Source organism: Carettochelys insculpta, chromosome 17, assembly GCF_033958435.1.
Source record: "Carettochelys insculpta isolate YL-2023 chromosome 17, ASM3395843v1, whole genome shotgun sequence".
NCBI classification, from domain to species: domain Eukaryota; kingdom Metazoa; phylum Chordata; order Testudines; family Carettochelyidae; genus Carettochelys; species Carettochelys insculpta.
In genome coordinates, this window is record NC_134153.1 from 2097387 (window position 1) to 2120302 (window position 22916).

The 22916-nt window shown below is 54.1% G+C and overlaps 2 protein-coding genes across 4 annotated transcripts in view; one reads left to right on the forward strand and one right to left on the reverse strand.

The window, feature by feature from the left end:
- Nucleotides 1-2932: 2932 nt before the first annotated feature.
- TTI1 (TELO2 interacting protein 1) lies at nucleotides 2933-22026 on the reverse strand. 3 transcript variants are annotated; one of them, XM_075011601.1, is made up of 9 exons: nucleotides 21989-22026; nucleotides 20420-20491; nucleotides 16875-19231; nucleotides 15226-15417; nucleotides 14046-14194; nucleotides 13453-13593; nucleotides 11675-11879; nucleotides 9579-9666; nucleotides 2933-4211 (listed from the first exon to the last, which is right to left on the reverse strand). In XM_075011601.1, exons 3-9 carry the CDS (start codon nucleotides 19192-19194, stop codon nucleotides 3941-3943), a joined length of 3366 nt encoding a protein of 1121 aa, XP_074867702.1. In that variant the 5' UTR covers nucleotides 19195-19231; nucleotides 20420-20491; nucleotides 21989-22026; the 3' UTR covers nucleotides 2933-3940. The 3 variants fall into 3 exon arrangements, with proteins under 3 accessions (XP_074867702.1, XP_074867703.1, XP_074867704.1); XM_075011602.1 differs by lacking the exon at nucleotides 21989-22026 and adding an exon at nucleotides 20854-21192; XM_075011603.1 differs by lacking the exon at nucleotides 20420-20491 and having other exon boundaries at nucleotides 21989-22022.
- Nucleotides 22027-22269: 243 nt separating this feature from the next.
- Nucleotides 22270-22916, forward strand: part of RPRD1B (regulation of nuclear pre-mRNA domain containing 1B) — a 54910-nt gene continuing 54263 nt past the window's right edge. Inside the window, exon 1 of the mRNA XM_075011345.1 lies at nucleotides 22270-22627. Within this exon, the coding sequence (XP_074867446.1) occupies nucleotides 22477-22627 (151 nt within the window). The 5' untranslated portion in view covers nucleotides 22270-22476. The remainder of the gene's footprint in view (nucleotides 22628-22916) is intronic.

Below are 22916 nucleotides of genomic sequence, written 5' to 3' on the forward strand. Positions count from 1 at the left end.
GAAGCTTCACCGCTGATGCAGGCTTGCCTGGCTGGGTTGGCCCAGCCTCCGACCTAGTGCCTGGCTCCTGCTAGCCCCAGGGCCCTGTGGCCCGTTAGCCCCCGAAGAATTCTTTGCTTGCAGCACCATCTACAGCAGCCCTGGCTAGACTCTGCATCGGCGCTGCTCGGAGCCCGGCCTTTGTCAGGGCTCACACACAGGGCCCAAGCCCCATTCTTCCACCCACGCAGCACCTGACGCTCCTCACCACGCGAGGCCACTTGGACCCGATGCCGAGTGCATGCCCTGCTCACCATTGCTCAAAGGCCAGTCTCTGACTGGCTGTGGGATGGCAATGCCCTGTGGCTCTCGGGGCAGTAAGTTCTCACACTCCAGCCAGATCTTTCAGCTGATACTTGATTCCAGGCATTACTTGCCAGCAGCCCCCAGGGAGAGGTCAGCTTGGCTCTGCTACCCTCCCTGCAAGGTGAAGTTCTGTCCAGCTGCCACCCTCTGGGCAGTGCCAGGGCTGAGCCCCTCCCTCTGTCTCGGCCTGGATTTCACCCACCTGCTGACCAGGGTGGGACTGGGAGTTTGGCTCTCAGGTTGGAAGAGCTCACCTGAGTGATTCCTGGTTTTCAGTGTGAATCCAGCACAGCTGGGTACGAACAAGTCTCCTGGGCCGTGCTGGAGCAAAGCCCCTAGCAATGTGCAAAGGAATTACTATGGGAACGACCACAGTGCCTAGGAGCTCCAGCCCGTGCTAGAAGCTGTACAAACACTGAACAAAAAGAGAGGCAGCAGCTGCTCAGCCTTCACCCCGTGCCTGGCCAGGCCTCACTCCCTCCCTCCCAGCTGCTGGAGCGGCAAACCTGGTGAGAGCTGTCCACCCACAGGCAGTTCACTCACCCCCTTCTTCTCTGCCCCTGCCAATGATACTTCCCCCAACACGCTGCTCTGCGCTTGGCCATGCTGAGCTGGACAGCCGGGCACACAACAGCTGGGTGGCCCCAGGAAGCTTCAAGGACCTGCTGGCGGGGCTATGGGCATCAGCGGAGAGGAGCCTAATCAAGGGAACTGACCAAAGGTAGCACTGATCTTCCGTGGTAAAGGCCCTGGAGGTAGGTGGGAGCCACGGACACTCCGGTGGGGACCTTACAGAATCGGAGGGCGAAGTGTCATTTGTACAGGAATCAGCCTGCTGCCCCTACCCCTTAGCATCATCGCCAGCAATGCTGCCTCAGCTCGGCAGACCCGAGTGGCTGTACTTTCAGGCTGCTGCCCGCTACCTGGCCCAGCTGGCTTTAGAAAGGTCCAGCATTGGGAAGTCTGCTGTGTGCTGTCTGGAGTGTAGACAAGGCTCAGCAGGAGCCACAGAAAGCATGTGCAATATTAGAGTGCTCTCAGGTCCTGAAATTGGCCTGCATGTCACCTGTGCAGAGTAGACAGTCATTTCATCACTTCTGGGCTTTCACTCATGTTTTGGCCCCAGAGGCGTGCACTGACCGGGTCATGAGCCTTGCCTGATGAAACGATTCCTTGCACCTTGCGGAGACACCAGTCTGCTGCCCCCTCTTGTGAGTGTTGAATTCACTCGTGTTTCCAGCCACTTTGCACAGGTTATTGCACAAGACACAAAGCCGCGAAGCATCAGTCCTCGCAGCTCCAGGCTTACACCTGCCCAAAGGTAAGGCCAACAGCCCCCAGCACTTCCATGTGGGATTTGGAGTCAGCTCACAGCTGGTCACTACCTGAATATGCAACTTACAGCCCAGTCACAGTTGCACAGCTTCAGAACCCCAAACCGATCTGTTTAGAACCAAAGCAGCTGGATGGAATTCTGAACAGCTGACTATAAACAATGCAGTAGACTGTTCTTGAGAAATTGAACAAAACCAAGGGCTACTTTATGTCTGGGACCTGCATTAAAACAAGATGAAATAAAAGCTTCCAATCTTTTATAGCGTTTTATTTCCTAACAGACTAATGGTGCAGAAAAGCGAGCTAACGCTGGGTGTAGTTTCATGTCTAGCTCTGGAGCCATACTCCACACAACGTAATTAGCAAAAACCAGGCACTAGGTTTGTGCTGACAACACTAAAACTGATGTTCAAACTAGGCTGCGGATGTGCAAGGATTCGGCCTTTTATTGTAGCCAAACTGGGAAGGCCTAAAACCATCACCCGCAGCCTGACTGAAAGAGTAGCAGCCATTAGCAAGAAACCAGGGAGTTACATTCCACCTAAACCGATGACAGTTGTGTGATTCCAGGCTGCGAGAAGGGTACTGTGTTAATGGCCCCACTCTCACCAGCCAAAGAACAGATCTCAAGATGGGTAACAAACACTGAGCGCGACAGCGTTTCATCCCCCAAGAGCCTCCTCCTCTACAGCTGGGGCTGTGAAATCCTCAGTCCATTACTATGACCCCCACTTTCCTGCTTGGATGACCTCTGCCTGGTTTCTAATTTTGCTACAGGTAGGTCAGTGAAGGTGGTGGGATATAATTGATTAGGGAATTATGCTACAAAGGGTTAGGACTGGGTAGTAGAAGGGTGATTAACCATCAGACTATGGAATGAGGGGGAGTCTTTTAACACTTGGGCTAGGTCTCCACTAGCCCAAATATTCAAAATGGCCATTTCGAAGATTACTAATGAGGTGCTGAAATGCATATTTAGCGCCTCATTAGCATGCCGCCAACCACAGCACTTTGACATTGCCGTGGCTCACTGCCGCACGGCTCATGCAGACGGGTCCTTTTCAAAAGGACCCTGCCAACTTCGAAATCCCCTTATTCCTATCTGCTGATAGGAATAAGGGGATTTTGAAGTTCCCAGGGTCCTTTCAAAAAGGAGCCCCATCTGGACGAGACGTGCGGCAACGAGCCACGGCAATTTCAAAGTGCCGTGGCTGGCGGCATGCTAATGAGGTGCTGAATGTGTATTTCAGTGCCGCATTAGTAATCTTCAAAATGGCCGTGCGAATTTGGGCTAGTGTAGACACAGCCTTGCAGTGTTTACCAGTGAAGCTGAATGTTGTTCCAATATGTCTGCTCTAGCTTAACTCAAGCTGGGGGCTTGCTACAGAATCACTGGGTGATGCTCCGGGGCCTGTGATGCAGGAGGCCACCTGAGATCTGTGGTTTTCATTTGCAGATCCGTAACATTTTTTGAATGGATGTGTGGCCCCCTTTGGAAATCACATAGTCTGCAGCTCCCAGGGGTTCACTATCCACAGGTTGAAAACTACCGGACTAGGTGATCAGAATGGTCCTTTCTCCCCTGAAAAACATATGGGACATGACACCTGGCAGGCTCCTTCCACTGCCCAGAGGGAACAGCACAATATAAAAGACGCTGCTGCCACCAAAAGGGACATTCAGAACTCCCTGCTGGTTTGACCCTCTGCTGCGCAGGGAAGGGATTTCCTCTGACACGTGACAGGTTCTTTGCTCCCAAGCATGTTACTGACAGAGCTCTGACCACAAGGAGAGGTTTTGCCAGACTGGAAAGTTGAAGGTCTGCAAGAGGAGGAAATGTAAATTCCAGTTTTCAGGTGTTGAGAAGGGCTGGGGGAATCTGCGGGTGTGTGTATTACATACAGGTACATATATGCTCTGCTAGGGCCTTGTATGCAGGGGCAGGGGGAAAATGCAGTTGCATTCCCTGGCCTGGGGCAGTCCTGGCAGATGCTGTGCCAGGGTACCAGGCAGCCAAGCACTTTGATAAAGCAGAGTGTCTTGCCACTCTCCTTCCTTCGACACAGGCGCCCGAGCTGCATCTGGGCCTGGGGATGGCCAGCGGAGTGGGACCCCTCACTTGCCTGGCCTTACCCTTATGACCTCTGCCTGGGGGAGCCGCACCTCAGTCCAGGAGCAGGTCTCATCGCTACGGGAGCGCCTCAGGCTGAGGCACTGGGCCGTTCCAATCACACCAGTGGTTCCTCCCTTCCCCCAGCCACTATCCCAGCGCCTCGGACATGGGAGAGGGTGAGACTTGAGGCTCAGGGGCCTGCTGGGGCTCGGCTTGACACGTTGCTATCTCCCGTCGCTGCAGCTCACTCAGCAGGCCCAGCACATTGTCAGTGAACTCGTTCCGTGACTGCCCCATCCCAGCCAGCTTCACAGGGTGGAGGCTGGGGTGCGGGGGCTCGTACAGGATAGGGCAGCAGACCTCATTCAGAAAGAGCCAGGTGGCGTCTGGATCCACACGCATCACGTGGAGGAAAACGCTGCAGGGAGGAGGTGGGAAGACAGGAAAGCAGAGTCAGAGGAGGGCTGTCTGATTGCCCCTCAGAGCTGGCAACAGGCTACTCGGAAAAGCTCTGCCGAGATCCCAGCCAGCCCTTGGACACTCAGCAGTAAGCTGGGCTGTAAGGCGGCTGCTGAGCCCGACAGAAACATAGATCAAGAGTTTCACATTTATCAGCAAGTGACAGGAAACCAAGTCACTATTCTAAGCAACCTATTAACGAACAAGCAGTTGATGTGTAAGAGCGTAAGAACAGCCATACAGGCTCAGACCAAAGGTCCATCTAGCCCAGTGTCCTGTCTTCTGACAGAGGCCAGTGCCAGATGCCCCAGAGGGAGTGAACAAAACAGGTAATCACGAAGCGATCCCTCTCCTGATATCCATTCCAGCCTCCGACAAACACAGGCCAGGGACACCATCCTACCCAGCCTGGCTAATAGTCATTGGTGGACCTCACCTCCAGCAATGTATCCAGTTCTTTTTTAAATCCTGTTAAAGTCTTGGTCTTCACAACATCCTCTGGCCAGGAGTTCCACAGGCCAACCATGAGCTGCATGAAGAACTCCCTTTTGTTAGATTTAAACCTGCTACCCATTCATTTCATTTGGTGACCCCTAGTTCTTTTGTTATGGGAACAAGGAAATCACTTTTCCTTGTTCACTTTTTCCATACCAGTCATGATATCGACCTCTATCATATCCCACCCAGTCTCTTTTTTTTCCTAGCTGAAAAGTCCCATTATCTTTAATTTTTTTTCACATGGGACCCGTTCCAAACCCCTCAGCATTTTGTTGCCATTTTCTGAACTTTTCCACTGCCAAAATATCTTTTCTGAGACGAGGCAATCACATCTGTATGCAGTATTCAAGATGTGGTCGTACCCTAGATTTATATAGAGACAATACGATATTCTCTGTCCCTTTTTAATGATTCCTAGCATTGTTTGCTTTTTGACTGCTGCAGTACATTGAGTGGACATTTTCAGAGGACTATCCACAATGACCCCAAGATCTCTCTCGAGTGGTTACAGCTAAGCCTTACCTCAGTCCCCAGAAAAATCATGGAGGGGACCCTCAAGGAATCCATTTTGAAGCCCTTAAACGAGGGGACAGCGATCAAGAATAGTCAACATGGATTCACCAGGTGCAAATCCTGCCTGACCAATCTGATTAGCTTCTATGATGAGGTAACAGGTTCTTTGGACATGGGGAAGTCAGTGGATGTGACATATCTTGACTTCAGCAAAGCTTCTGGTACGGTCTCCCACAACATTCTTGCCCATAAGTTAAGGGAATATTTATTGCATACATGGACTGGAAGATGGATAGAAAACCAGCTTGACAGATGGGCTCAACACCTAATGGTCAATGGCTCAGTGTCTGATTGGCAGTAGGTTTCAAGTGGAGTGCCCCAAGGATTGGGTCTAGGGCCAGTACTCTTCAACATCTTTATTAATGACCTGGATGAGGGGATGGATTGCACCCTCAGCAAATCTGTGGATGACACTAAGCTAGGGGGACAGGTAGATATATTGTAGGGTAAGGACAGGGTCCAGAGTGACCTCGATAAATTGGAGGATTGGGCCAACAGTAATCTGATGAAGTTCAGCATGGACAAGTACAGAGTCCTTGGGACAGAAGAATCCCAAACATTGTTATGGGCTGGGGACTGACTGGTTACGTAGCAGTACAGCATAAAAGGACCTGGGGATTACAGTGGATGAGAGGCTGGATATGAGTCAACAGTGTGCCCTTGTAGCCAGGAAGGCTAATGAGATATTGGGGTGTATTAGGACAAGTATTGTGAGCAGATCTAGAGAAGTTATTATTCCTCTCTACTCGGCGCGGGTGAGGTCTCATCCAGTCCTAGCCCCTCCAGTATCGAAAAGATGTGGATGTGCTGGAGCAGGTTCAGCGGAGGGCAACGAAAATGATTAGGGGGCTGGAGCACATGACCTATGAGGAGACGCTGAGAGATTTGGGCTTATTTAATTTGTAGAAGAGAAGGCTGAGGGGCGATTTGATAGCAGCCTTCAACTTTCTGAGGGGGAGCTCTGAAGAGGATGGCGAGAAACTGTTCTCAGTAGTGATGGAGGGCAGAACAAAAAGCAATGGTCTGAAATTACAGAGGAAGAGGTGTACATTTGTACATTGGATATTAGGAAAAACTGTTTCACAGGGAGGCTGATGAAGCACTGGAATGCGTTACTGAGAGAGGTGGTGGAATCTCCATCCCTAGAGGTTTTTACGCCCCACCTTGACAAAGTCCTGGCTGAGGTGACTTAGTTAGGGTTGATTCTGCTTTAGGCCGAGGGCTGGACTTGATCTTGAGAGGTCTCTTTCAGCCCTAGGAGTCTATGATTTTGTACTTATAATTGGGATTATTTTTTCCAACGTGCAGCACTTTACACATATCAACATTACATTTTATTTGTAATTTTGTCACCCAATCAACTAGTTTTGTGAGATTTTTTTGAAGCTCCTCACAGGCTGCTTTGGTCTTAACTTTCTTGGGCAGTTTAGTATCATCAGCAAATTCTGCCACTTCACCATTCATCCTTTTTTCCAGATAATTTATAAATAGGTTGAATAGGCCTGGTCTCAGTACTGACCCTTGGCGGACACTACAAGTTGCTCTTCATACCTGGTCCAGGGCTGGAGACCTCACAGAGGAAGTGGGGGCGGTGTTAACTGCACAGGACCAGGTCCTCAGCTGGTGTGAACTGTTGCTGGTCAACTGAAGTCAAGAAACTAGCCTGGCTACACCAGTCTTGAGCCAGGATGACAGAGATCAGCAGGTGGTCAGAGTCAGGCTGTTCCCAGTGTGTTTTCCGAGAGCACCATGCCCTGCTGTGACCCAATCGGCAGTTTGGAAGCACACACTGCAGTATGGAGATACCATGCCAAGGGCATGGTGGAGGCGGTCAGTGTAGGTAATGCTGACCTAAGGCCAGCCGGCTGCCAGTTGTAGCAGCAGGTGGGTCACATGCAGAGCCCCGCATGGACACAAAATGTGTATCAGCAGCCATATCTACAGGAATGAGCACGGCTATCTGCACTGACATTGGCGGCTGCCGATACAAAGCAGATGGCTAGCTGTGAATTTGCAGGGCTCTACTTATAAGTTAATGACATTCTCTTGGACACTCAGTATCCATTTGGCTTAATCCCAGGCCTTCTCTGTGCTGCCATGTGCTAGTTGTATCAGCTCAGCAACCTCCCTCCAGGTGTGCCTGCTTACCCCGGCGCTGAGTCTGGCCTTCCCACCGGGCCAGATGCTCAGCAGGTATAAACTGGGAAGGTCAGATCCTTGAGCAGACCACTTCTCTGACGGCATTCAGTGCCATCTCTCCACTGCTGACTCGGTCCCCGGCTCACACAAAATGGGTTCCTCTGGGCCCTGCCCTTAGCCTACGGATAGGCTGAAGCAGTATTCAAACCAGCCTTGTCCTACATGGCCTGTGCTGCCAGAATGAGCCGGTAATGCAGCTGCAACTGGTGAGCTGCAGCCTGAACTATTACCCAGCCCGTGTCAGCTTTGGGAGGCCTGTGCACACCCCCATTGGCCCTTATGTCCCACTCTCCTCCCCACTTCCCAGGCAGCACCTCCAAAGAGAGCAATCAAAAAGGCCATTACATGGTCCCAGAGGCACTCAGCTCCCTGGGTGCCCAGAATGGCCCCAGGCCAGTGATTATCTCCCGATAACCCAGACTGCTGTCCAGCTTAAATAACAACTTGACTTCTACATTTTAAAATGTACTCTTAGGTTGCTTAGAAACAGCTTCTGTTACCATGGCAAAGAATCCTGGGGTTAATCCAGGGTTCTGGGGGGCTGTAAACTTCCTGGCGCTGTTATTGAATTGTGCTTGGCTCAGCTGGGTGTTCTAGCGCACTTCAGCCCAGGCTGTGACTGACAGCTGCCAATCCACAGCCAGCACCCTACCACCATCACAGTGAGGTGCAGGCAGGGCTGGACTATCCTGCGATCTATGTGAGGAGCAAAAAGGTCCAAAAGTAGCTTGCTTGTCCCAGTGGTGGCGATGAGCAGCGCATTGTACTGGTGCAGAGAGGGGCTGGGCCTGCCTGCCTCTCCCCAGGCACTGAGCTTAGCCAGGGCAAACCACATGGCAAGCATGCAGCCAGGCCTGCCAGGGCAGAGGACTCCTCTGCGGCTCCTGGATTGCCTCTCTTGAACGCCCAGTTAAAGAGCTCAGCCCCGCCTGGCAGCAGAGGTGCTGCTGCAGGAGGGAAGGAGGAAGGAGACCTTCCAGGAGCCTCCTGCTGCATAACCCACAGCTGTAGCAGGCCCAGGTGGATCCAGGGCCATGCAGCTTTCCTCACCCCTACCTTCCTCTCCTCTGTCCACAGGGCATTCCAGGGCGATAGCCCCTGGCTGGGGACAGGCCCAGCTGACAGCCACCTTGTCATCATGTTGGAGGCCTGGTACCCCTCCTCAGCTGTGCAGCCACCTGGATACTGAGCTCAAATGCATCCACCACACCCCCAGAATGCCCCCAGCTCAACTCCCACGCCCACAAATGGGACCAAACAGCCTCTGCGTGGCAGGGAGGAGCTGATGCGTGGCAGGGAGGGGCTGTCAGGCACTCACTCTGTGCAACTGCAGCAGCTTGGCCAGAGCTCCACTTCACCCTGTCCCCTCCCCCTCTCCGCCCCATGCTCATCTCTGGGCCACGTGCGAACACACCCGCCCCCTCTGGGGCTGCACCTGATCACACCACAGTCCTAGCCAACTCTCAGTCTGACACGCGCTCAGGCAGTGAGAGAAGCCAGAACCCAGGAACAGCCTGTACTGGCCAAGCGGAGCTGTGGTATGCCATGGCTCTCTCCGGTTCTAGGCCACACCCGGGGCTAGGGCTGCCTGGGTGGAGCAGTTACAACCCCAAAGTCAAGCCAGGAGCTGTAGGAAGTGAAGGCCCTGAATTGTGCTCTCTGCGCCAGGCTCGGACAACCTGACTCCCGCTGACGTCGCTAGCTCAACGTAAACCTGTCTGGCCAAGAGGAGCAAGGGAGTGTGCAGCTCTCCAGGCACAGATATCAGGCACACAAGCAGCAAAGCCCTCACAGATCATCTAATGACCCCTAGGGTCCGGAGACCCTGAGTGTGAAAGGGAGCTGGGCCACAGGCTCCTCCTCACAAGTGCAGAGAAACCAAACTCTACCCTGCAGACGAGCCGGTGTCTTCAGCTTCCGCCCCGGGGCTGACTCGCCTTTCCCAGGGGCAGGAGGTGACACCCGCCTCTGCAGGCTCCTGGGTGAATGTGCAGGGCTGGGGATACCAGCCTCCCTCCCCACAGTGGTCAGAACCCTTGTGTGGGTGCAGCGTTACCTTTGGGCGGCTTCCTGCAATTTCAAGGGCTGTTTGGCGCTGAGGTAAATCAGACAGGCCTCCGACACCAGGCTCAGGTCAGTCGCATCTGCAGAAAAGGAATGGCAGGTGGGAACTGAGCCTGGCTAAGGGGATTCAGGGCTCCTGCCCCCTGCCAATGTAACCCAGCACCCTCCCAGCCCCTCAGGAGGCCAGCTGAACAGAGAGGAAAACACCCCCGCAACTGTGAGCCGGTGCGCCCAGTGCACTGCCCTGGAAAGGAGGGGATGGCTGTTTGGGCACTTGGCTGCAGGAGGAGACATGCCTGCTCACTGCCATGCTGAGCGGGGGGCACGTGAAAGGGGTGGGCTGGGAGTGTGCCCCACTCTAGGAGGAAGTGTGGGGGCAGGGCTTGCCGGGACACTGCTGCTCTCCTTCCCTTGCCCTGCCCATCCGGGCGCGAGAGGCAAGTGCCCAGCTTGCTGCGTTCCTCTCGCTCCCAGCTGCTCAGGGTTGTGGCCAAGGAGGACTTCAGAGGAGTGGTGCACTGGCTCCTCGCTCCCTGGCCGCCGGGGGGAGAAGAGTAGCAGCGAAGTGGTCTATGTGGCTGGAGCCCCCGGCCCGGAGCACCCCACATCCCAACCCTCTGCCCCAAGCCCTCCTCATGCCCCAATCCCTGACTCCTGAGCCCTCCCCCTTTCCCAGCCCCGGGGCCCAGAGCCCCTCCTCCACCCCACAATTACTTTCTTACAGGTACTGTTGTATAACCCCCCTCCAGCCTCTTGCCTTTAGCTCCCCCAGGAGGCGCAGGGGGATGTGCAATACAACAGACATTTAAGTTACTTTCACTCCGGAGAGCATTGAGCCAGGACATGGGCTCTCAGCTCCGCAGAGTCGCCTCTCCTCCTGCAGAAAGCAAGGGGAGCCCAGCGTACAGCAGCATGCTCAGAGATCTGCCCAGGCAGAATTCTCAAGACATGCGGCCGCTGGAGGCCGCCAAGGAGCCAGAAGAGAATGGTTACCCAGGGACGCGACCAGCCCGTCGGGGGCAGGAAGGCTGTCTGGATCCCAGCCCTTTACACGGGTCTGTTCAGAGAGCAGCATGGTTTGGCCAGGGCCTCTGCAGTTCTAATCCCCACGGTGACCCCTTCTTGCTGGGTCAGGGACAGAGACGCTGATAAGCAGGGAGAAGGATCAGCAGTCAGATCCTGAGCCAGGTAATGGGAACCCTCCTCACCCATCCATCTCAATGGGAGCTGAGGGCACTCAGCTCCTCTGTGCTGGGCTCTGCTGGGGAGAGGGACATGCTGGAATGGGAGGAGATGGGAAAACGCTGGGGGAGCAGCAGCGAATGAATCCCACCTGAGAGGGACAGAAGGCCAAGAAGGCCAATGGCATATTAGGGTGCATTAGGAGGAGCACTGCGAGCAGATCTAGAGAGGTGGTTGTTCCCCTCTATTTGGCACTGGTGAGGCCACATCTGGAGTACTGCATCCAGTTTTGGGCCCCCCAGTATAGAAAGGATGTGGATGTGCTGGAGCAGGTTCAGCAGAAGGCAACAAAAATGATTAAAGGGCTGGAGCACAAGAGCTATGAGGAGAGGCTGAGGGATTTGGGCTTGTTTAGTCTGCAGAAGAGAAGACTGAGGAGTGATTTACTAGCAGCCTTCAACTTCCTGAAGGGGAGTTCTAAAGAGGATGAAGAGAAACTGCTCTCAGTGGTGTCAGATGGCAGAACGAGGAGCAACGGTCTGACGTTACAGAGGGGGAGGTGTAGGTTGGATATTAGGAAAAACTACTTCACCAGGTGGGTGGTGAAGCACTGGTATGTGTTGCCTAGAGAGGTGGTGGAATCTCCATCCCTAGAGGTTTTTAAGTCCCAGCTTGACAGTCATAGATGGGATGACTCAGTTGAGGTTGGTCCTGCTTGGGGCAGGGGGCTGGACTTGACGACCTCTTGAGGTCCCCCTTCCAGCTCTATGATTCTATGAACCTGGGCTTTCCAACCAGCTGCTCAGAGTGGGGTGAGGCTTGCAGAGCAGAGGGTAGACATGAGAGACAGGAGGGATGAGGCTGGCAGAGACCTGACAGCCAACGTCCTCCTTCCCTAGTACTCACCCAAGGCCAGCTTCTCACACAGTGGACCCAGGCCCTGCAGCACGGCCAGCTGCATCTTGAAGGCAAGTGTGTGGCTGTAGACGGGCCCAGCTCTGGCACTGACTGGAGCCTGAGTGACAAGGGCACTTGTCAGCTTGGGCAGGATGTCTTTGGAAAAGCGTCGCCTCAGGAAATCGCCACACTGCTCAGCCAGAGTACACAGCACCTAGGGAAGAAAGCACCCCAGCCGGTGGTTACTGGGAAGGGAGCTCAGGGGGAGTAGGGGCACAATGGGAACATACAGCTCAGCTATGCCCTCTGCCACCAGGAAAAGTGGAGTTTGTCCCTAGTTTGTGGCCTGTCGCTATTACAGCAACACATCAGTCGTCTTCCCAGTGCTGGCCAGAGGGGAGGAAGGATGCACTCGTGCTTCAGGTGTGTGCCTGGGAAAGCTGGGTCCTACCCCTAGAGCCCCTGTTGCCTTGGGGAAGCCACACAATCTGTCCATGCCTCACTCTCCTCCTCTGCAGGGGGGACTCCTGCTGTCTTAGCCCATGGAATGGGGCGTGAAGCTGAATTCACGACTGTAAGCCAACTAGAAGACACCACAGTAACACAAACTACCTCCCGCACTGCGAATAAGCAGAGAGGAGCAAAGGCCAGTTGAACGGGGTCACTGAATGCGACTGGTCTGCGAGTGAGGGACAGGACGATGGGGTAAGGCATGCTAACCCATCCCTTGGGAACGGAGAGGAAAACATATGATCTATGGCCCTGATCCTGCGAGCTGATCCACAGGGCCAGACCTGTGTCCATGCTGGGGCCCCCCCCGAGGGATCAGTCTGTGCCCATGGGATCCTGCGTAGGACATGATTCAGCTGGGCCACACAGCAACATGTTCTATCTTCTGCAATTCAGAAGGACACCTTCCACAGGTTCTCCATGGTGTTTTTAAAAGCCCTCCCCGCTGATTCGAACCACCTCTTGACAATGGCCTGCACAGCGACTTGTCTCTTCCTTTGCCCCAGCCACACCCAGGCCCAGACCTGCTCGAAATTCTAGCGTTCTGGCTCTGCTGGGGTTTTGGAGGTGTGGTTGCATTTATTAAAGTTCTCACCACAAAGGCTCTGTAACCTGGGAGGAGGGACGGGGGGGGGAGAAAGGGGCGTCTGGTGACCCTGCGAGTGGTCTTGTAAATGGATGTTTATTGCCTGTCGTCCAGGGTGCAGCAGGGAGGCGGCTGAGCATGCTGCAGGACTGAACAAGGTGGGGAGAGTTTCTATCATTATTACCCTGAGCATCTGTGTCAGGTGCAACTCCAAAACCACCTCCCAACTACTGCAGCCACAATGAAGTCCCTCCCTGCTGGGAGCAGGGCCCGTCGAATCCCCTCCTGCACCCAGATATGGTCCCTGGACTGCCAGAACCCACAGCTTGTGTGAGGTACACGGTGCCTCGGAGAGTCAGCCCCTTATCCATGGCAATCAGACGCTGTCACCCTTAGAGAGGGTGGGCCTTCCCTCCTGGTCCTACAGCTCGACCCACAGCACCCCACACACAGGCACGAATAAAGCTCTAACCCACTGGGAGGGCAGCGGTATTTCATTCACAGGCAAACAGCACGGAAAGCGTCGACCTGGAAGAGCCAATTCTAGGCAGTGCGGAGAAGCTCCTTTGCTCTGCACCATGTGTTTAAAATTCTGTCTGCAACCCCAGCCCTGCACATGGCTGGGCCCCAGCTCAGCGACCTGCTTTCTGGGCTCCGCAGGAAGGCTGCTGGCCAAGCTTCCTCCTCCTACCTTGAAAGCGCTGAGCATGACCAATGGGTCGTCGCTAATCAGCCGCGGGACGAGCGCCGGCCAGGCGCGATGAGCCATGGGAAGCAGATGGTTTTCGTGGAGCTGCAGCACAGTCAGGCAGAGTTCCAGCACTTTCAGGACCTACATGAGGGGAAGGCACAGCTCTGGCAGGACGCTGCAGCACCAGTCCCCTGGCCTCTTGGAAGAGTTGGGGGTCAGCCCTACCTCAACCTGATGCAGGGGTAGGGAGCGTGTCTGCTGTCTCTGCCTTGGGGTCGGGTGGGGAGGTGGGACTACAGCTCGCTTGAGAGCCAGGCTCATAAGTACAGATCCCGGAAACTGACTCGGCTGTTTGTGGCACTTTTTGTTCAGCCTCCTCCTTCCCTCTGCCAGAACCAGCTGTTTTATCTTGGCTACGGCTCACCAGCACGCCCAGGCTCTGCCTGGCAGCATTACAAGTCCATGCAGGACTGGCCTCTCCCTACAGCATGCGTGCCCTCCCCGTGGGCCAGGAACCGTCTCATAATGGGTCCCCTCAGTGCAACAGGGCTGGTGCTCCCTATTGGCAGGTGCAGTGCAGGCGCTGTGCTCACCTGCAGACGCACACGCAGACTCTTGTCAGACAGCAAGTGGATACACCGCTCCAGCACATCCTTCGCTATCTGGGCATGGGCTGGCAGTGGCATCTCTCCCTCCGCCCTGGGGTCACTCATCTCAGGCTCTGGCGGGTGCAGCTGCAGCTCTGGAAAACAGTTCGCAGAGGTGGGGATGAGTCAGGGGCAGGTACCTCCTGGCAGCTGGCTGACCCCCAGGTCGAGGCTCTTAGCCAGCAGCCCCCAGAGACCTGGGGCTTTTAGCTCAGTGGTTTGAGCATTGGCCTGCTAAACCCAGGGTTGTGCGCTCAGTCCTTGAGGGGGCCATTAGGGATCTGGGGCTTTAAAAAAAAAAAAAAAAAAAAAAAAGGAGCTGGTGCTTGGTCCTGCCAAGAGGGCAGAGGAGTGGACTCAATGACCTCCCAAGGTCCCTTCCAGCTCTAGGAGATGTGTTTGTGCTCTCTGGAGCCAAAAGCCAGCTCGGGACATTCCTCAGCAGGAGGAGTGCGGGGGCGACTGCACAAGGATGGTTTGGTTCCCTTTCCCCAGCTGGCATTTACAGCCTGTCCTCCTCCACAGGCCTGGATTGAAAACAGCAGCCCTGGGTGTTGAACGGTGAGGCCTGCAGCCCAGTGCTGTAACAAGATGGCACATGCACCTTCTGGGACAGCTTTTAAAGGGCCTTGGCCAGGATTGGTTCCGCCCGCGCGCACGGGACCCGAGCCAGCACTGGAAGTCAGTAAGCAGGGAGGAAAAAGGAGCCCAGCCCTGGCAAATTGCTGGTTTGGATGCTGAGCACCATGCACCACGTGGCCGGCCACAGGAACACCTGCTGTGGTTACTATTAGCTGGGGCCAGACTCGTGGACTTTGTACACAGCTGGCTTGAGGCTGTGACCATCGGGGTCTGCTCCTGGTTATCGGCTATTAAATCAGCGTGTGGCCTACGACTATGTGCTGGTTCTCACGGAGCCTCGCTGACTGCAGCTCACTGGACAATCCAACGTCTGTGGCCAGCAGTGTCCTCTGGGGATTTAAGTCCATTCCAGATGGAGCCAAGACCACCGAACTCAGGATTCAGAGGCTTTGCCTGGCTTTGACACTCCCTCTCCCCTGCCAGGGATCAGCAGCTTTACCACGTTCACCCCACACACCCCACCAGTTACACAGTCGGTACTGACCCTCTTCCTCCACAGCCGGAAGGTCGCCCTCTGCAATCTGCTTCTGTCTGATGTAGTCCAGGATGAACTCTTCCACTTCCTGCACCTTGGGGTTGATTATAGAGCCCTCCCCCTGCCGCTGGCACGCTTGGCGGGAAGTTCTGCTCTGCTGCTCTTGGGGACGCACCTCACCCTTCCCCACGAACCACTGGACTGTGGAAGAGAGGCACCAAGCGTCACTGAGAACCCAGGAGTCCCCACCATGTGACCTCTGCACCAGAGCACTCGGAACAGACAGGCAGGGAACATAGCGTCAGGCAGGGATGCAAAGGCTGCCTGCAAAAGAGGCACCCTGGAACTCAGCCCATGCAGTCCAGCCCTGGCATGATAGAGAGTCACCCCCATTGTTTTCACCAGAATATTAATGCGAGGAGTCAGTCTGACCCTCTATCCCTCTGCTTCCACAATGGGCATTGAGTTCCACTACTGCAGCCCCAACAAGTGCACCTACACTTGGAAAATGCCCTCCTGGAGGTAACAACTGTGCCCTTCCAATCCCTCCAGGATGGCTGAAAACAGATTTTTTGGCTTATGAGGATGGAGCCCTGCCTTTCCCAACACCCATTACAGACTGTGACCTTGGGACTGTCTGTTCTATGCTCTTGCTGCAATGGGTGCTGAGGCTGGTGAGGCCCTGTCTGCCCAGGCTGAGGGTCAGCACAGCACAGATGTGAACTGGCAGAGGAAGAGAGGATACCACAGGCAAAGAGATTTGGTAGGGAGCTGTAACCCTCAAAAATCTGTTACAAACCAGAGCCTGGGAATATCCTCCAGCACCATATGGGCCTCTGCAAATGGAGGATGAAACACCGAAACTCCATTGGAAAAACCACTTCTCTGCCCAGGCAAGATGGCACACAGGGACATCCAGACAGGTTCGAGTGCAGAAGTCCATCTGGGTGTCCTGTCTCTGAGTTTGCTTCAGAGGAAGGGACAAGAACCCCGAGGGAAAATCTACCCCCGAAAGTCTCAAGAATCTTTGGAGACTGGCCTCAACATGAGCTGGGAGAGCTTCTCTCCCCACTGTTGGTTTTTGGGCATTACATGTTCTAACTCTGGAGATTCCTGTTATCCACTGCTGACGGGCTTATACCCACCGCCCCCGGCTGGGATGGAAGGCCCTGGACACTGCTTGACTCTGGGCCTCCACAGCTCCTATCTCCTTTGCAACAGCAGCAAAAGAAGTGTTGGATTGTTTTTTCTGAAGTGTGGTTTTAGAAGCTGCCTGATCCTCCTCTTCTTGCCCTCCTTCAAACTTGCCCAGACAGATTGTTTTTGCCACTGGGCCTGACCCTTTCCTGCCTGGCCCTGGGATAACAAGGTTTCCAACAGCTACCCTTCCCTGTCTCAGGAGCGGTCAGTGATACCCAGCTTCAATACTAAACCCACTGGCATGTGGGTCATGATCCTATCTCCATGCTGCTGTTTCTGGAATGCAATTCCAGCACCACTGGCCTCCCGGCCTAACTCTTAATGCCTTGCAATGGCTGTGGTTTTTGGAAACTGCTTTTGGCCAAAAGGAACATTCTGTCAATACTCAATGGGGTAAAGCGAGAAACAGCTTAACTGCAGTAGAACAGCAGGATTCAAAAGGCAGGTTATTTAGATACCTAAAGCTGCCACTAAAGTGGCCAGAACCCCAAGGAAGGAGGCAGCTCGGTCATCATAAAACTGATCAAGCGTAGAAAGGACATCTCGGATCACGTCCTCCACCAGTGGGAGCAAGCTGGCATCAGAATGCCGTAGCATGGCCTCCAGGACCCGAGAGGCATGCGGCTGATGCGCCAACCGACGCAGGTTTAGGGAAATCCCATTCACCAGGTAGTCTGAGTTAGCATTAATCAGACACTGCACAGAGTCATAGCCACAGGCCTGGCAGATATCCACTATGGTCCCAAACGCTGTCTGACTGATGAGCAGAGAGCTGTCCCCGGCCTTTTCGAGCACAGGGTAAAGGGCTGATGCTAGAAGCAAGCGGAACTCTTTCCCCAGCGCATAAGCAGAGCAGCCTATCCCCTCCAGCTGGATGCAGATTTGCCAGATATTGCTGTTCATGGAGCGGATGGTTGGGCTTGAGTCTGAAGAAGGGGAGGAGGAGGATGACATCAGAGAACTGCTGCCTCCATCTCCTGGGACAGCATGGGCTCTTGAATGTTTCACAGTTACCTCCTCACTAGTTCCCTCTGAGTCAATGCTGGTGACCAGATACCAGTTTGCCTGGTCGGTATATTCTTCGAGGATGGATATTACGGTCCCTTTAAGGTCTTCTATGTTCACTGCAGTTTCTCTTTCGTGAAGAACATCGACCTCTAGTCCAGCAGCTCCTGTGATCAACTCATTAAGAACCATAGCAGCCTGCTTTCGGTATGCAACAGATTTGCTGTATAGCCCCATGAAATGATCCACTACCAAGTAAAGGTTCCCATAGTAGCCAAGGACCCGGCAAACCTGCTGAATGACCAATAAAATCTGCTCATCAATGAAGAACCGGAAGTTCTTCTTCTGACCTTTGCCCTCGTGCAAACTGCACTGAAAGGACCCCAAGGGCTCACCCAGAGAGCCTTTAGGGTCCCAATGTCTTTCTTCAACAACCTTCACATCAGCCACATCCAGCTCCAGAACTTGCATCAGGGCTTTGGAGAGACGCTGGAGGTGGGCTGCAGAATTGAGAACCATGTTAACCTTGGGGCCCAGCAGTTTCAAGTAGCCGAGTAATAAGCTCAAGGTAGAGAATTTGCCTTGATCATCCTGGGAGTTCATCAGACGTGGAAGGGCCATGGCAAGGGAATGCAGGTTCTCTGACAGAACATCAGCAAGAGCCCTGTTCTCAGCTCCTGTCCTCAGCTCCGCAATACTCCTGAGAATCTCGTGACACTTGCTTTGGACCTCATTGCTCTCATCATTAACAAGCCCAACCAAGGCTTTTAACATGTGACCAACTGATTCCACCAGTGACTGACTGCACTTCAACATAAGGTGATGAACCAGCTCTACCAATTCCATCCTTACCTTCCAGTGAGGGTGAAGAGAAGCAAATTCAACTATCTTGTGGATAAGGAGAGACAATTTCTCTGCAGTGCTTTTTACCCAGTCTGGTCCTCTATGGACCACAAGTTCAGAGAGTCTGGTCTGTTCCCTTGAGGGCTTCTCTTTGTCCTCTGTGATTGTCGCTAGTTGTTCATCTGCCATTACCAAGCCGACAGTCTGATAAAAGAGCCTGATGGCAGAAACAGGGACCATATGGCCTTGTTTGATGTCCCCAGTAATAACCCGGGACAAGGCAATACAGATCCCAGGTAGAAAAGAAGCAAACAAATTCCCACATTGTCTTGCTTCATCCACGTCTAGGAGTCTATGGTTCTCCTGGCAGTCACACTGCAGAATTAGGACCTGCAAACACTTTAAGGCAGCCAGCTTAATTTGCTTTGCTTTCTCTTGTTCTGCCAACGCCAAAAGTAAAGATACAGCAAATCCTAAGTGAGGAAGGGTAGAAGGCTGATACAGAGTCAGGATAATGTCCCCATAAGCTGAATGCAGCAGGACATGGAGGGCTCGGATTACGCTCAGTTTTAATTCCTCTGATAGCGGGGCTGGCTGCTGCAAACTGGACGGAGAAGACAGACACATGCAGAGCTCAGAGAAAAGTTCCTGCAGGAGGTCCTGCTTTTTCACACATGTTGTAGAAAGGACGGAGGTGATGCACTGCACCACGCTCTGGACCAGACTCTCCCGTTTGGGTCCTGGGGTCTTCAAGGTGAAACGCAATGGGAAAAGGACGTACTCCTGCAGTTCCTGCAGGGCAGAGTCACTGACTGCCTGCAGCTGAGCCTGCAAACGTAGGACGTTCTCACTGCTCTGCACCTTGGTGAGCTGTACACAAACTGGGCGCAAGACCCCAAACGCTTCCTGGGGGGTATCAAAGACTGCCATGGTCCAGCACGTCTCTTACACGGCTGTCGCTGCCACCCTGCGGGAAGGAGAGAAAAGGAATCCTTTCTTCAGTGAAAGCAGCCTTAAAACAATCGCAATCTGTTCCTCACTGATTAGCTGTGCTCAGAAAAGTGTGACAGAGCATATTGCAAAGCAAAGGTAATTCAATTCATTTCTCTCTAAGTGGTATAAAAAGCAGCCAGATCATTATACAGCAGTGCTTTCGGCTGCTACTCTCGAAGTGCTTTGAGGCCTATGGATGAAAAGCATTATATAAAAGCTTGGTATTAACAGTATTAGAATTAACAGTGCATATTCTCCGCCCAGCTACCCTCACCTCTAGAGATCTATCATTTCATGTGTTTAAGTGAAAATGGTCTACTCTGTGTTAGTCACGTCTGACCTTAAGAAAAATACATCTTTACTGCTGATTGGTTTTTAACACAGCAGCTATAGGGGACAGGGATGGGGGCTATTTCTTGGCTCATGTCTAATGAATGTTTTGTTTCAAATTTCTCTTTTAGAGTTCCTGGCAGGAGAGGGACTGAGCCCTATATCTCTGGTCCTTGGCTCCATCTCCACCAGATTAACAGCAGTGTTTCAGTTCAGTTTTTAAAACACTGTAAGCCTGGGTGTAACCCAACAGAATTCGAACTGTGAGGACCGAATTCCAAAGGTACTGAGACACTCTCATATGCAGACAGGGGCTTAGTGGGATTTTCAAAAGCATCAATGGCCTGAGGCACTTAAAACCCTGTTAGGTATTTATCTGCATGTGGCAGTGCCTGAGTAGCTTTAAAAACCTTGTCTTTGTTCTGGGGGAGAGATGGGGGAAGAGGAATGGGGACAAACCATTAGAACAAAAGCCCTATACCAGCACAGGTCGGGACATAGCAGAACATCTACTTCTAGCCCCCGGCTTGAGCTAAAGTGCAGCACAACCATACAGCATGTGTTGATGCACTCACTAGAAACTGTTCCTTACTGGAAACCATACAGGGTATCAAACAGTTACATCCCAGCTGCAACAAGACCACCACCCTGAAAGAAATAGTTCCTGAACTCCCTCTGCTAGCCTCCGAACGAGCCCCAACCTCATCAGAAATGAGCTCCCATAGACCAGGGCACAGCAATTCAGAACAGCACCAGACCCTGCCAGAACAACTCACGCAAAACCTGTAGACCTATTTCTACTGTGTTGATGATCAATACCCTCATCACCCACCTTTCAAGATCCTTGGGTCCTACACATGCCTGTCATAACATGTGGTGAACTTCATCCGGCACACTAAATGTCCTAGTAAAAAACACATGGATGAAATCAAGCACTGTGCCCTCAAACCACACAGGAAAATGCTAAAAGACAGAGACACCACATCACCCCTGGACAAACACCCTTCACAGAGCACTCCTTCAGCCTATGACACCTCATTGCCAAAAGGAAATCTGCGCCATACCTTTAAAATACAAGCTTGGGAGCTTAAATTCATAACTTTGCTAGACACTAAAAATTGTGGGGTAAAGACAGGCATGGGATTTATGGGTTATTACACCGTACAACATATAACCCACTTATCTCTCTCTAGATTCCCCCATCTCCCTAGGATTGTAGGGGTGACAACCAGCCACTGCATCTTGAAATGTGGGTTAGCTACTTACGCCAAACGAATGGTTCCAGCTTGTGATTAGCTGCGATGGTCTGAACGCATTCCCAAGACCCCAAGCTTGGCAGCGCATCTCTCTCACCAACAGAGGTTGGGGTAAAAGAAGACATTGCTGCACCTGCCTGGTCTCCCTCCCAGTCTCAGAGGAGTAGCCGTGTTAATCTTTGGCTTCAAAAATAACAAGCAGTCCTGTAGCACCTTGAAGACTATCAAACTTATTAGGTCACGAGCAGCAGGACAACAGGCACCGGGGGCCCAGGGACAAAGTGGGAGGAGGGCCTGGCTTGGGCTCAGGGTGGTCAGCCCTGCCCTCCCATGCTCCCTCAGAGCTGCATGGTGCAGTAGTCTGTGGCATTTCAAAAGGGCCTGGAGCTCCAGCCGCCACTGCTGCTACTGGTTGTGAGCTTTCATGGGTAAGACCCACTTCTTCTTCAGACAATTGTCTTTTCTACTCCAATCATCCGAAGCAGTGGGTTTTCCCCACAACAGCTCATGACCAAATGCACGTGTTAGTCTCTCAGGTGCCACAGGACTGCTTGTGGTTTGAGGAGTTGACAGATAAACCCATCTCCTCCCCCTCCACAACACCCTTGTGGTGGGACCACTCAGGAGCACCGATCTGTGCTCCAGAGGAGCCCAGGTGCCCAGCCCATGTTGGGTGGCCCACCCTACGGCCTGTCTCTGCAGAAGTGCAGGGACCTGGCACTACGCTCACCTGCTGAATTCTCTGGATCTCGCCAGTGATCTATTTGTAAGGTGGGGGTGGGGGTGACACCCAACCAGACGGGTCCAGGATGGGATCCTGATCCCCTGTGCTTTCCCCACCCCACCCCTGTGGTACTAGCAGGAGCCCCCAGGCCTGTGCCCAGCGCAGCAGCTCAAGAGCCCCAGGTCTGCCCTGCCTTGGGGGAGCCCCTAGCCCCCAAGAATTCCTGCCCCAGCATGAAGCAGGAGCCGCTGCCCAGAGCGGGGGAAAGGGAGCCCCCCCTGCCCAGGGCCGGGGTGGGGGACCCAGCCGGGACTGGGGGGAGGGACCCTGACCAGGCCTCAGGGGGCTTGGGGACCCCCGCCCCGGCCTGGAAGCGAAGCCGCAGCGGACCCGACGCCCCGCGCGCGCCCTCGTCTCCTACCTGCCACAGAGCGACACACGCTGGGGCATGTGGGTGGGGGAGGTGGGCGGGAGAGTCGCCACATGCCGGAAGTAACGTGAACCGACCGTCTCAGTTAGCTAATAAGCGGGAGGAACGAGAAAAGTCTCAGATGGGCGCACTGCGCATGCGGAGTTCGCCGGGGCCGCAGTTATGAAATAGGTCTCAGTGAAGCATACGACGCACGCGCTCTCGGCTGGCGCCGGATACAGGTTTGAAGACTCAGCCGGAGCTGCTGCGCATGCGCCGCTTTCCCGCGCCCGCCTCTGGCCCGTGGGAGGTGTGAGCTTTAACTGGACGCTCGGGTGGCTTCTCCCCGCTGGCGACCCGTAGCATGTGGCCCTTTGACCCGCCCGGGCGGGGTGAGAGGTCGGGTGGCCATCTTGTGTCTGCGGTGGCGGCCTGTTGTTGGTGAGGCACCGCCGCGCCCCCTCCCCGGGCTCAGCAGGCCCCGGGGCCGGGCCGGCGCCATGTCCTCCTTCTCGGAGTCGGCCCTGGAGAAGAAGCTCTCGGAGCTGAGCAACTCTCAGCAGAGCGTCCAGACCCTGTCGCTGTGGCTCATCCACCACCGCAAGCACGCGGGGCCCATCGTCTCCGTGTGGCACCGGGAGCTGCGCAAAGGTGCCGGGCCGGGGAGAGAGGGGTGGGGCGAGGCACACTGCGGACTCGGGCAGCGGCGCGTACGTTTATTTTAAAGTGCCAGGAATCGCGTTGTCGGTGGCGCGCAGTTGTCTCGCCCTTGCGGGTTTCCCAGTCAGCCCGGTCTCTGGGAGCTGCAGCCGGGTGGGAGGAGAGTGTGATGGCCTCTTACAGAGCTAGCTGGGGCTCTCTGTCCCTGGGGATGCATCTCGCGCAAATGAGTGCGTGAGGTTTTGTAGCGAGCTTCCCTGCCCGGATCTAGAGACTGGGG